A 14,116-nucleotide genomic window follows, 5' to 3' on the forward strand; every position below is an offset into this window, starting at 1 on the left:
TTTTTTATTGAACCCAGGGTCCCCTGCTTGCTCGGAAAGTAATCTACCACTGAATGAAACCTCCAGCCCCTGAGTGTCGTAATTAAAAACACTCCTCTGCTGTGTCTGGCATCTCAATACAAGAAGCTTTGTTCTCTTACTAGAATTTCTTTTCTATTTTTAATTTATTATATGGGATTATCTAAGGGTATTTTCATACACCTTTATAATGTACTTTGAGCACATTCCTGTCCACACCCCATTATCTGCTCCCTCTGCTCTCCACCCTCATTGGCTGTCCCTTTTTGTTACCCACATAGTTTAGCTTCTGCTTTCATGTCATTTGTATGTACCCAATTTTATCTATTTATAGTCTTGGACTGTAAATGAGAGAGGCTATGCACTGAGTCATTTTGCTTGATATGATCATTATGTCCGTTTTTCTGTAAATTACATAATGACGGAAGAGCATTCTGTTATGTACATAAGCCACATTTTCTTCATCCATTCCTTGTTGCTGGAAATGTCTGTTGGTTCCATAGCTTCGCTGTAGTGACTACTGTTGCAGTGAACATTGATGTGCAAGTGTGTATGTGCTATGTTGCCAGGAGTCTTTTGGGTAAATGCACAGGAACTGATTCGGGATTGCATGCTAGGTCAGTTTCTAGTTAGTTATGGTGGACCGGTTTACAGCCCCACCACAGCAGCTCGCGTCCTTGGCAGCCTCTGTGCCGCTTCCTCAATAGAGGGTGTTTCTTGTTCAGTTATCTGAGGCTCCTCACACCCAGTGCTGGTTCCCATTCCCTTCACACACTTTCACCAATGCGCTTGTTGTTTAACCTTTTTCGGAGTTCAGACACAGGCATAGTGTCACAGTATGATAAAATGCTAATAAACCTTTTGCATTAAATAATTCAGACAATGACTTAGGCATCATATATATGTGTATGTAAAATTATAAAATATGTTAGAATGGATGTGGTACAGTCAGAAGTGAGGACTAACCATACATCCTAACTGATAACAGTTGTCTTTATTTATTTGATGAAGAAAAAAAAGATGATTATATGTTGTGGACATACTTTGAATTTGATTCTATTCCATATTTCAGAATCAATATCAGATTGACGAGTGAATCTCATTAAAATATACATGAGTTTTTTTTTAATAGTAATGGTCTGTTGTCTTTAAACCTTAAGACCTGATGTTTCTTGCAATAGTGGTGGCAGTGGATTTATGCATAGTTTTCCTATGGATCCTTTACTGTATTTCTTTGAGATATCCGGCCTGGGTAGAGTGTAGTGTCTAGGGTCACAAGATCAGCAAGTGAAAATGGTTCAGGTGAATGTCCTATCTAAGCACTGGTCTTTGGCACATACTGAGGAGTTCCCGGATGGTAAAGTAGCTAATAGGAAGTGCTGTCTCTGATGTAAGCTGCAGCTGGTCTTAGAGTAAGACAGCTTCCCAAGCGCCTCGTGCCTGTTCATTATCTGCTTGTTGACAGCATTTCAAGGAGGCCGCAGTGCTGCTGCCCTCTCTCTGCGTGGCTCTCACCTAACAGCCATGCAGTTCAGAATGGTGGTACTCTGGTATGGCTGAGTTTGATGTGACTCCGCTGCTGAGCTTGATCACCAAGAGAGCTCGAGTTCTGTGATTGCGTACTCAGAGTAGCTTTCTTTAACTTTAATGCAGAGTGAATATATATATTGCATTCTGAAGGTTGATGTTTTCTTTTGTAGTCTCCCTGCGAATTTTCAGTAACAATTTTGAGCATTGACTGTGTGCTGGGCACACTACAGGAGATGGCATACAACAGTGGAAAGACAGGTTCTTCAGCAATGCTTGTCTTTCCTCTTGTTGCGTTCATGTCAAGGAAGGCACATCGTAAATGAGGTGATTGTAAATGATGACAAAAACCTTGAAGGAGTTTAGGTGGTGAGTACCCAGTGCGTCTGGGCACTCTACTTAAAGTGTGTTCCCCTCATGTGTTTTACAGAGGTGATAGATGTTGCAGAGATGATTTTGAAATTTGGATTATGAATTTAGTAATCTGTTGTCTGGAAAATACAGTATTTTGCTGGAATTAAAGTTAAAGTAAGCTGCACTGAATAAGCATTCGCAGAACTCCGGTGATAAGCTACTAGGTGGTGGGTTAAGATGGACAGATTGATACTTACTTTATGCTGCTTATGCAGTTTAAATGCACCGAAGAACCACTTAAATACTTCCCACTTAATGGTCCCCTCACACTCATCAGTATATAGGCAGAACATTGAAAATAATCCCTCTGTTCATGAATGAGCTCATATCTTTTTGTTTTTTTAACACTGTAGCATTCCAAGCCCCAAAGTATATTTAATTATGTTTTTTTCATTGGACAGAGAATTTGAATAAGCAAGTAAAAATAAATTTCTACTAAGTCTGATCTATTGTAGATTTTAATTCCATAATATTCATGTGAACAGTTCAGTTTACAAGTTCAATGCAGGAAATGTTTTCTTCCTTTTTTTCTTTATTAAATAAATATCTTTTAGTTTGGAAGACGGAACCCTCAACTCAGGAAAGAAATAGAGTAGCTTAAGCTGTGACATATTGGAGGGTGCTAGAATAAAGAATGGTGTGCACAGGAGTGGGTTATTAGGATGGACCGTACTGTCGTTGGTTTCTAGTCACAGATTTCATGCTGGTTCAGGTCCCTAGGGAGAGGAGGGCAGTGAGGGGGAACTGAAGAACAGTGTAGCTGTGGATGTCTACTGAGGGCCTTCTTCCTGTTTTTGTTTATTAATTGTGTTTTGAGATGTGTCAGTACTGGGGGGCTGGCTGGGAGTCATCTTCATGGTGGAGGAGTGCAGGTTCAGAAAGGCGATGGTGTTGGGCGGGCGACAGACACGATGTGGAGAGATGCGGAAGTGCTGACTTTGAGGGACGTTTAAAACGCAGAGTCCTGGACTGGGAGCAAGGACTGAGGCTGGGGGTGTGCTGATGGCTTTCCTTGGCACAGATCTTATTATTTTGGAAGGGTCTAGAAAGACATTAAAACTAAAGAAAAACAAGGGAGGTACATTGGATTTTCTCTCTGATTCTCTGTCCTGTTGTCTTCTCTCCAGCATTAGTAGCTCAGTAGTGGCAGACTGTTTAATATTCATTGAAGCTGAGAATCATTTTTAAAGATAGCTTAAAAATTTTAATGTGTCTGCCAGGCAGTGGCAACAAATGCCTTTAATCCCAACATTTGGGAGACAGAGGCAGGTGGATCTCTGTGAGTTCAAGGCCAGCCTGGTCTACAGAGTGAGTTCTAGGACAGCTAGTGCTGTTACATAGAGAAACCCTTCTTTGAAAAACCGAAACAAAAAAAAAAAAAAAAAAAAGAAGAAGAAGAAAGAAAGAAAAGGAATTTTTTTTATGTTTCCAATGTCATTATCTTTAGTGGTTTTCATCAATAAAGCTAGAAATATAATAAAGCCAAAGACTTAGGTTGTCTTTTCTTTTCTCTTTTGGAGTCTCAAAACAGGGTTTCTCCTTAGCCCTGGCTGTCCTGGAACTTGCTCTGTTGATAAGGCTGGTCTTGAATTAGAGATCCACCAGCCTCTACTCCTGAGCTCTGGGATTAAAGGTGTGCGCTACCACTGACCACGACTCGACGTTAGGTTGACATTAACTGTACCAGATATAAGTACAAATGTTTGGCAAGGGGTCAAATAAAAAATTGTATGATTGTAAGATGATGTCTCATTTTTGTGATTTTTTTTTAAACTATCAAATGCAATACATTTGTATAGTTAAAATAATTTTTATTCATTGCTTACTTTTCGTATAAAATGATTAAAATTCTTTTGTTACCTGATTTTATTGTAAGTCTGGATAAAACAGTCTTATATTAGCAGCCTTGTACAAATGTTCATTAATGATTTAGGTGAGCCCTCCTTTTCAATTGTAATGTAGTCAGTACTCCACAAGATGGCGCTGAGAACCCGGAGAAAACAGGCTTTAAAAGCCTGCTTTAAAGCACAGAAACAAACCGAGGAAGCCACTCCATTTGATAGATTATTACCGTTGTCCTAGTGGGAATATAAGAAATTGTGCCATTTCCCTCTGTAATCAGACGTCTTGCAGTTCATTATAATCTTATGTGGTACATGTTTTGAGGGTATCTGAGATCTGAAAGTAGGTTTCGAATTGTTTCGTTGGAAGTAGATCAAACCTCTCTCTATCTGTTCAGTGATTTATGACTTTAATAATACTGATCGAATATTGAAAATCGTATTTTTTGTTCCTATTCTCTGTGTATAGATTTTGGTAACTATATTTATTTTTTGCTTTCACTTAGATGTTTAACACAGTGTTAGCTTTGTAGCTTCTGGCTACAGCAATTATAAAAGAAGGCCATTTTTTGTGTTGCTGTCTCGGCTGGTGAAAGAATACTATCAGATTAAAAAAAAAAGGAAAGCAAGACAGGGAAACAAACGGCGAATGTGTGTTTTACAAGAACAAAATCTCTTCTCCCCACTGTCCTTCCAATGTACACACGGTCTCCTTCCCTCTCCCCCATCTCTCTTTCTATCTATCTCTAGCCTCTCTGCCGTCTAGGGAGATAATCAAACATATGTAAACTGCGGTGTAATAAAAAGGGAGTTGAGGGTCCAGTATTTATTCTGTTAATTTCTTTTTTTTTGCAGTTTTGATCCTGACCTATAAACTGAAGAGTTTTATGTCAATTTCCATGACATAATAATGTAATTTGTTAGAATAAAAACCTCAAACTGACTTTTAGGCTTTTAGCCCTTGTGTGTTTACTTTAGCTGTGAGGGGTGTTATGTAGTTACATCTAGTTACTGTTGGATTCACTTTGGCTCAATCAGTATGGCGTTTTGGATAATTTAAAAGTAGTAGCGGAATGCAAAATTTATAGTTTTTTTTTTTTTTAAAGCACAGATTCATTTTCTTACGAGATGAATCCTTAGTATGAAATTGCTTTGTAAAGTGATCGATTTGTTCCTTAGAAACCATAAACATCCTGGAAATGTTTTCATAACATCTTTCGAGGACTTAAATCGTTTATGTATTTGAATCCCCATAAAACCTTTTGTTTTTATGTTGAGTGAGATAAGAAGTAGGCTGGCTAAAGCAGAGGCATTGCCTGAAATACCTGTTATGATCATTTTTCATAAACTTACATTCATATGTGCATTTCGTGTGTTAGCTCACGCAGCTTTATCTACCTCAGATAATAAAGTGGAAGAGCAGCTTGGGTGGTAATGTATTCAAGCTGTGTGAGGCTGTTGGGGATGCAGCTCTAAAACATGAAGTAACTGTTTCCTGACAGTCTGCTAAAATAATCCTGCTTGCAGTATTCCGTTAATAAAATATGGAACATTTATGCTTATTGTGGATACAGTGTGGAACACAATGGCATATGTTATTTATTTTAACTAGAGGAAAACAGAATTCTAATGCATGTACATGTATGTTTTACTTCCTGGTGAGTGTGCCTTTTTTTTTTTTTTAAATCAAGGCTCTTTATTGCTTGGTCATGCGGCATAATTTCAGAATTGCATTTTGTTTCGTTCCTTGGTTTAAACTTGCATTTCTCTCTGTTCCTCCGCCCTCTGAGAACGCCTCTTTTTTTCTGCCAGGTTGAGAGCACTTATGCCTTGGTGCCTTTGTCTCTTTCCTTCCCTCTAGTCTGCCTTGCCTTGCTGTTTAACTGTCGAGGGTGATGCTGAATTTCACTAATCCCTGGATGCTGTCATTTGGAGAGTTTTCCATGTTGTTCATGTAGCTCCACCAACCGAGCAAGGGAAAGCGGTAGAGCTTGTGAAGCAGGCTAGCAAGCTCCTGATGGCAGTGTGGGGCGATTTGATTTGCTCTTCTGCCTTTTCTCCCTTCGTCTCCTCTGTCTGCAGTTAAATCCGTGACTTGAGTTGTTTCTTTGCAGCTTTAATTCTGAGGTGCACTGATGTACATTTTCTCTATTTTCAGTGATTAGCAGTTAACTGTCGTTGCATTTCATAGCTTTGTTGACAGATTAGTTTTGGATTTTCATATTTTAGACAGCATTTACACCACATTAATTTTAATACTCATTTCATCATATACTATAAACCGGAACACTTACTATAAAATAAATCCTTTAAACACTTCATTAATAACAGCTGATAAGACTGAACTATTTAATTCTAAACTTAGTTTAACTATTTCATTTTTGTAACCCTTTTTCTTAACATATTTTGAAGAATTTTATTTGGTTCTATATTTTCCCCAAGTTTGCCTTAAATTTTTTTGTAGGAAATATTTTGTTCATTTGTTAAATTACCTTGTCAGATTCTGTTCTAGATAAAGAATTGCATATTTTTATATATCTTCAAGGCTAGAGAATGAGTTTTTAATTCTAGCAAAATTATGCATCAGTTACATTACAATATGAAATACAGCTTCTTCTGTTTATTATTCCCATTTGTATACATAAAATACTCTCCACTCGTCTAATATTTTTGTTGTTCTTACTAATAGAAGCATTATGTTGCCTACCCAGACTGTTTTTGTTTCCTATTCCTTTTGAACACAATTGACCGATCTGTAATTACCGAGTGCTGTGAATTCTGGCACTGCAGAGCACAATGATGGGGAGTAAGGCGCGGGTGCAGTCTAAGTGTGCGTTCTGCCTAAGCAGGCAGCCTGATGCTGTGGCGGCTTTTAGGGGCTGGCTGGGGGAAGCCGAGCCTGACAGGCTGCACGTGCAGCAGCTGCCTGAGCAGTTTGAATGAGCTCAGGTGCGTGTTTCCCACGGCGCTCACTGCAAGGAGGGCTATTGTACTGGGCTAGAGTGGTGTATCAGGGTATTTGGTTTGGGTGGAGTCCTCCATTGTATGCTCTGTATCTTTTCCTGCCTTGCTAGGTTTCATCCCTGCCCTTCATTTAGGATTGTCATATTAAAGTATGAAGAACTCCACGTTAGTTCTTCGTGTTCTCTGATGTTGACTGAGTAGATCTCTAGGAAGGAGTAGCAGCTGGCCTTTGTGTTTATACAGATTGTACTGTTCTTATGAATTCATCACATTTTGAAATGTACATTTCTGAGATATTTTTAAATGAAATCACATTTTCCCTTTGGCAATTTTAATAACTTTAAAACAGATGAAAAATTATAATCATAGGTTTGAAGAGGCTAAATCAAATTTCCAAGGTTGCAGAGATGCAGCTAAAGCCGGAGAGTCCTTGGCCTCAGGTCAGTCTCCCTGGTGCTGATGCTGGAGAGCATCATCAGCACAGTGTTAGTGCTGGTGCCAGTCAAACCCAGAAGAGATTACCCTTGATCAGTGCATGTATTTGCATTTCTGGCTTAGCTACAAATGGTAGTTTCTAATATTTCTGATTTTGTAATGTGCAATATTTCTTTTTGAATAGTACCAACTGTATTTATTTGTGGTACTTTGACAACGACACCTTCTTGAGGCTCTTATTTTAGATGCCAGTGTCCTTTTTTTAAAAAATTATTTTAATTTTACACACTAGACCCAGTTCCTCCCTTCTCCCTTTCTCCCTCATTCCCTATCCTATCCCTCATCCATTCCTCAGAGGAGGTAAGGCCTCCCTTGGGGAGTCAACAAAGTCTGGTATACCAGTAGAAGCAGGACCACCGAGCCCTTCCCCCTGTGTGTGTCCTTTTAAGGGAGGGAGGTTTGTCAGAGGATTCTGAGTCCGCTTTTCTCATTTCATCCCTCTCATTATATCTGCATTGGATGAATGGAAACGGCCTGTCCTCCACAGGGGATGTGCGTGAGGCACAGGCCAGATTTGAGCACCACCGCGCTGTTGAGGGTCCTAAGTGCGTTCTAGTGCCCATCCTCTGCCACCTCACAAGTGCAGCTGCCCTCCCTCCCCCTCCTAGCAGACTTGGATGCCTGCTGCTGGACTTGCAAAGTGCTGGCTGAGCCCCAGATGTCGCTGAGATGGTGTTTTGTTATGTGTGCCCAGACAGATCGCAGAGTATTACTGACAGTGAAACGTGAGTCTGTGGTGTGTGTCCATGACAGGTTCAGGGAGTTGCTTGCATTTCCTTTAGCCTTTCTGGTATTCAAACACGGCAGAATACAATCTGAATTCTTTTTTTCCTCCCTTCAATAGAAAAGCAGTGTTTTAGTGTTTGGCTCTCTCCTACTTTTCTGGTTTCTAATTAGCTTGTGTCCTCAGTCAGAATGGCTCTCAGAAGGTGCATGACTGAAGACACAGGCCATTTGTTTCTGTGTAGATGGGATTTTAACAGTTACACGTACTATAATTATGACTTTTTTTTTTTTTAAAGGAGGAATTCAGGGAGCTTCGAGAACAGCCGAGCGACCCTCAAGTTGAACAAGAGCTAATTAATAGTATCGAGCAAGTCTATTTTTCTGCGGACCCATTTGATATTGTTAAATATGAGCTGGAGGTAAAAAGAGATTTGGATTAAAACACATCTAAAGGTTATTTTCTCAGTACATATGAATGAATTTGTGAGACCTGAAGTTTGGAGGGAACTCATACCTTTAATAACACCAATAGGTCTGTGGTTATCACAATATGAACTTTTAATGAACTGTCAGCCAGTGTCGTGCAGCCTGAGAGTGCTGGCTAGGGAAGCTTGTCTGTGCTTCGGGTTTTAATTGCTACTGTGCAGCTTCTTGCTGCACTGCTTCTCATCATATTTCCACATTACTTAAACATGTTCAGAAAATACGAACCAAAATAAAATTTAAAATTTAATTGTTGAAAACTTACATGCTTAGAAAAGCTATTTAGGACTTTTTGTCTGTACACAGGGCCTGACTTGTGTACTGGCTTCAACTCCTAGGTTTAAGTGACCCTCTGACTTGAGCCTCCTGGGTAGCCAGGATTACAAGCATGCAACTCTAGCTTGCTTAGAACACTGACTCTTTTGATCAGGAATGTGTACTGTGCTAAAAAATCTCCTGTACAGACTGTCTGAATGCTGACAGTATAAACTTATGGGGACTCCGTAAGAAAACTCAGAAGAGCAAAATGCATTTAAACTTAGAATCCATTTCCAGGTATTCACAATTTGCTGCTTCTCTGTGCTGACTTAATTTAGAGTGTTGTCATTATAGTATTCTGTTTATTCATAAGATCCAGAGAGAAAAGTCCATGATGAGATTTCTTATAATTGAGGTAGCAGGTAGAGTGAGAGATCAACATCAGATTCTTAGTTTCTCCTGATCCAAATCATTTGTAAACCTTCCCTGTTGAGAGGCCAGGTGGAGAATGGCTTCCTGGAGGAAGAGTAGCCGCAGTGGGTGTAGCAAAGCTACACCAGAGAGGGGATTGTGTAAACAGATCCACAGACTTTGGAGACTGGAGTTAAGCAAGGGAGGTTGTACAGAAACGTTGAAGGAGAGTGGGACGTGTTACTTACTGTTGTATGTATGGTTTGTATTCTCCACTTCGAAGTGTTCTGGGAGGACTGGAGGGATGGCTCAGAGGTTAAGAGAACTGACTGCTGTTCTGGAGGTCCTGAGTTCAATTCCCAGCAACCACATGAGATGTGAGATCCGGTGCCAGAACACTATATACATAATAAATAACTTTGAAAATGTGTTGTGAGAAATGAAACTAAATTTAATTGTTTAGTTTTTATTCTTCATTTATACACACACACACACACACACACATACACACTTATATATGACACACACACACATATAAATAATTTTTTTTCTTTTTTGCTATAGAAGCTTCCTCCTGTTCTCAATCTGCAAGAATTGGAGGAATACAGAGATAAATTAAAGCAACAACAAGCTGCAGTAAGTAGAAGCATTTCTTTTTGATGAAATTATACATGAAAATACAATATTTACAGAAATACCGTACATTAATATATACACATCCTGTTGTGTATCATGATTTATACGATATATTTGTATTGTTTTATGTTGCTATACTTTTCTTGCTGTTGCCTTGATAGGTGTCCTTATAGAGATTGAGGTACCGTCTCTGGTTCCTGGTTGTAATCAAAGCTTTTAGAGTTTACTTCAGTCTTGTAAGCACCTGGAGATGCCTGCCTTGCGTATATGACTTCCCTGCCCAAGATTTTGTAGTGGAACATTTTTAAATCTCAAAGTAAAAGGCTCACAGTTAAGATATATCTAAAGAGAAAACAGAACCAATCAGAAAGTCATAGTTGTTTCTGTATGACAGTGGGCAGCTTGCTTAGCTTCGCTGATTCTTGTTTTACTTTTATGCAGTGATAGGTGGGCCCACATTTCCTTTACTGCTGTGAAGTTTCTCGGTTCCATATTTCCTTTTGTGATGCTGAACTTCATTCTGTGAAGGTCACTGGAAGATTAGTTAATGATAAAGTGGTCTCGTTAATTGTTTTAAGCTAGAGGAGCATTAGTAAAAAATCTGTTTGGATTTATCACATGACTATTACTAACACACCTCAAGTCAGTGGAATAAATGGCTCTTTTCTCTTCCATGCAAAGAAGCACGAGGAGGTCTTGTTGGGAGTAGGAAAGCAGTGTTGTATACAGTGCCGACTAACAGCAGCGATCCCTCTGCTTTCCCTGAACTCAGCCAAGTCGTTGGATGGGTTCTTTCTGCACATTGCGCGCATTTCTACCTGGCAGGCTTTGTGATGTAGAGCTAGAACTTCCTGACTTCATTTAATTGTATGTTCTTGTAGGTTTCTAAAAAAGTAGCAGATTTGATTCTTGAAAAACAGCCTGCTTATGTAAAGGTAGGTAATTCTTTGCCACTTATTGTAGTAAAGTTTTAAAATTGGTTGAGTGACTTACCAGAAACTTAAGACATTACGATTATTCTTTTGTCTGTATTCTATAGCAGTATAAATGTGCCCATGTGTACACATGTGTGTATGTGTATATTTGTGACATTTTAATAAGTTGAATATCGAAGAACCAAGGAAAGTTGCTTTCATGAACTTTGTGTCAGTTGTATACATTAGTAATTCAGTCTGGGTCATTGTAAAAGTGTGTTGCTATTGGAACTCAGTCTAGATAGCTGGATCTCTGTGCTCACTAGAAACAGAGAGCCTTACAGCAGAGAGGTGGTGTGGTTGGCAAGAATACTTGAGGCATATACACATTTGGATCCCAGTACCCGTGTGAAGAGTTGGGTGTGTTTATGTTTCTGCCTGTAACTCCGGTGCTGTGGGACTTGGAGACAGAAGGATCACTGCAGCTTGCTGGTTGCCAGCCTAGCTCTGGGTTCAGTGAGAGACCCTGTCTAAAAGGAACATGGAAGAGTGACAGAGCAGTATACCCAGTGTCTTCTGGCTTCTGTATGCAGGCACAATTTTTCATAGTGCACACATATACCGAAAAGGGAAGGAAAAAAATTGAAAAGCTTTCAAAATTCATGGAAACCCCATAGCAAACAGAAATCAGATTTGTCATATTCTTAATTATACTGTAAGGTTTTGTTGGGCAGAAGCATACATAAATGGCTGTATTATTAGTATGCTTTCCTGCCTGAAACAGATTGGGTTTAGATTTCCTTACAATACTGACTAAATATTTTGTCATTTGTCATTGTGGAAATCAATTGGAAGTAGATATTTTAAACTACTTTTTATGTAATATAACAGTTTTCAAGTTGAAGTATCTTTGTTACTGGTTTGTTTCCAAAGCTGACTTTTGTTTGAGAACACTAGAGCCGTTGCTAGCGTGTCATATGAATAGGGAGAGAGCAAATACCTGAGACCATAACCTGTATTTCCTCTTGGCACAGGAGCTTGAAAGAGTTACATCATTGCAGACAGGTCTTCAGCTGGCTGCTGTTATCTGCACAAATGGGAGGAGGTATTGCTTCCATGTTGTGAAATCTACTATGACCATAATATGTAGAGTACCTTTCAGTGAGCAGACATGTAATCTAAACCTGCGCAAGGAAGGTCTGTGCTGAATACCCACAGATCTCCTTATAGTTTAGAAAACCGATGAGACTAGTACTCCCTGCACTGTTTGTAGTGGAGAACCAGTGCTCCCACCCCCTCTGTTATAGGCTGTTTTGAGCGTTTGATGAGTTGGCACCAGTTCACCTACCATGTATGAGCACTACACATCATTTCAGTAGTGACCTAGGCCTCAGCTCATTACACACCTAACTAACTGCTGTGTGTGGGCAGGACTCCTGGGGTGTAGGAAGCTCTCATTGCACACCTAACTGCTGTGTGTTTGCGGGACTCCTGGGGTGTAGGAAGTTCTCATTGCACACCTAACTAACTGCTGTGTGTGTGCGGGACTCCTGGGGTATAGGAAGCTCTCATTGCACACCTAACTGCTGTGTGTGGGCGGGACTCCTGGGGTGTAGGAAGTTCTCACAGTGTTGTTCCCATCCGCAGACAACTGAACATTGCAAAGGAAGGTTTTACTCAGGCCAGCTTAGGCCTTCTTGCAAATCAAAGGAAGCGACAGTTGTTGATTGGACTTCTGAAGTCATTGAGAACTATAAAAACATTGGTATGTATGAGTTGTTTTTTAAAAATTAAAACTTGCAGACAGGAGAGATGGTTCACCAGTTAAGAGCCTAAACTGCTTTTCTAGAAGACCCGAACTCAGTTCTCAGCACCCATTTGAGGTGGCTCTCATCGGCCTGGGACTCCAGGTCATATGGGGTCTAGCGCCTCTGGCTTCTTCAGGCACCTGCACTCATGTGCTCATCCTGCCCCATTCCTACACACACACACACGCAATTTAAATAATAAAAATAAATCTTAAAAAAATAGTAGTTCCTTAGTTGAAACAGATTTGACCTTTTCCTTTTCCTTTTCAGCAAAGGACCGATGTACGTTTAAGTGAAATGCTGGAGGTGAGCTAATAAAATTTGTAAATTTCTTGATGCTACAATAATACTAAAGAAAAACCATAAGGACAAAACAATCTGTGTTTTCCTTTGATTGTATCTGCCATAAGGAGAATATTTAACAGGAAAAATACTTGAGCTTCCTTTGTTGACAAATTTGGAAATGAAATTTGGAAAACATTTACTTTGTAGCAGTCTTTGAGTGCTGACTTTAGGCTTTTGACTTCATCTAAATAGTCAAATTAAATTTCACAATTAACACATAGAACTGACTTGTGAAATGGGTAATATTTTCCTTATATATGGTATCTCATATAGTACTTAGTTCCTAAGCTAGCCATATGTTTCTCTTTGATATTCTCTGTCACAGTAAAGCTTACTAAAGCATAATGACATATTAAATATTATTGGAAACTTATCCCTGATCTTTGTGGGGTAGGTACACTGTCATTATCTTAGCATTCATGGTGTTTGCATTATTGTTGTGGGATGTTTCACTCTTGGCTTTTGGGGGCACCCACCAACCAGTACCCAAGTAAATCACAAATGGAGGTTTATTCTTAGTTATGAATGCCCAATCTTAGCTTGCCTTGTTTCTTGCCAGCTTTCCTTAACTTAAATTATCCCAACTACTTTTTGCCTCTGGACTTTTCCCTTTTCTTACTTCTGTGTATCTTCCTTTCACTCTTACTCTGTGGCTGGCTGGGTGCCTGGGTGTCTGGGTGGCTGCCCCTTGACCTCCTCTTCCCCCTGTTCTCTTGTTGCTCCTTCTCCTTCTCATTTCTCCTTCTATTTAGTCTCTCTGCCTGCTGGCCCTGCCTATCCTTGCTCCTGCCTTGCTATTGACCATTCAGCTCTTAGTAGGCCTTTTAGGTGTTTTATACAGGCAAAGAATCACAGCTTCACAGAGTTAAACAAATACAGCATAAACAAAAGCAACACATCATTAAACAAATGTTCCATTGCATAAACAAAAGTAGCACACCTTAAAATAATATTCTCCAACAAATTATCCCTTTTAGATTTATATGCATGCACAAAGAAATATTTTTGTGGTTTTCTGTGTAATCAGTGTACTTCTAAACTGTAACTACTAAACTAAGGTCTGAGACATCTATGGAAAATACTCATTTGATATTAAATTCCTATTTGGGTAACAGCATGCTCTAAGTTGCTCTGTTAGTTACTATGACAAAATACCTGAGGATGTAATCTAACAGAGGGGGTCCCCAGGGTTTCAGAGGAATACCTTAAGATGTAAACTAACAGAAGGGGGGTCCCCAGGGTTTCAGAGGAATACCTTAGGATGTAAACTAACAGA

At 39.5% G+C, this 14,116-nt stretch overlaps 1 protein-coding gene across 2 annotated transcripts in view; it reads left to right on the forward strand.

Moving 5' to 3' along the window:
* The window catches only part of Vps50 (VPS50, EARP/GARPII complex subunit), a 107,595-nt gene that overhangs the window by 8,842 nt on the left and 84,637 nt on the right, over positions 1–14,116 (forward strand). For both annotated transcript variants that reach the window (XM_005363676.2, XM_026787530.1), the window contains exons 3-8: positions 8,282–8,404; positions 9,702–9,773; positions 10,655–10,708; positions 11,722–11,792; positions 12,335–12,452; positions 12,766–12,801. In XM_005363676.2, coding sequence (XP_005363733.1) covers positions 8,282–8,404; positions 9,702–9,773; positions 10,655–10,708; positions 11,722–11,792; positions 12,335–12,452; positions 12,766–12,801 — 474 coding nt within the window. The remainder of the gene's footprint in view (positions 1–8,281; positions 8,405–9,701; positions 9,774–10,654; positions 10,709–11,721; positions 11,793–12,334; positions 12,453–12,765; positions 12,802–14,116) is intronic.

The sequence above is a fragment of the Microtus ochrogaster genome, linkage group LG10 (assembly GCF_000317375.1).
Source record: "Microtus ochrogaster isolate Prairie Vole_2 linkage group LG10, MicOch1.0, whole genome shotgun sequence".
NCBI lineage: Eukaryota > Metazoa > Chordata > Mammalia > Rodentia > Cricetidae > Microtus > Microtus ochrogaster.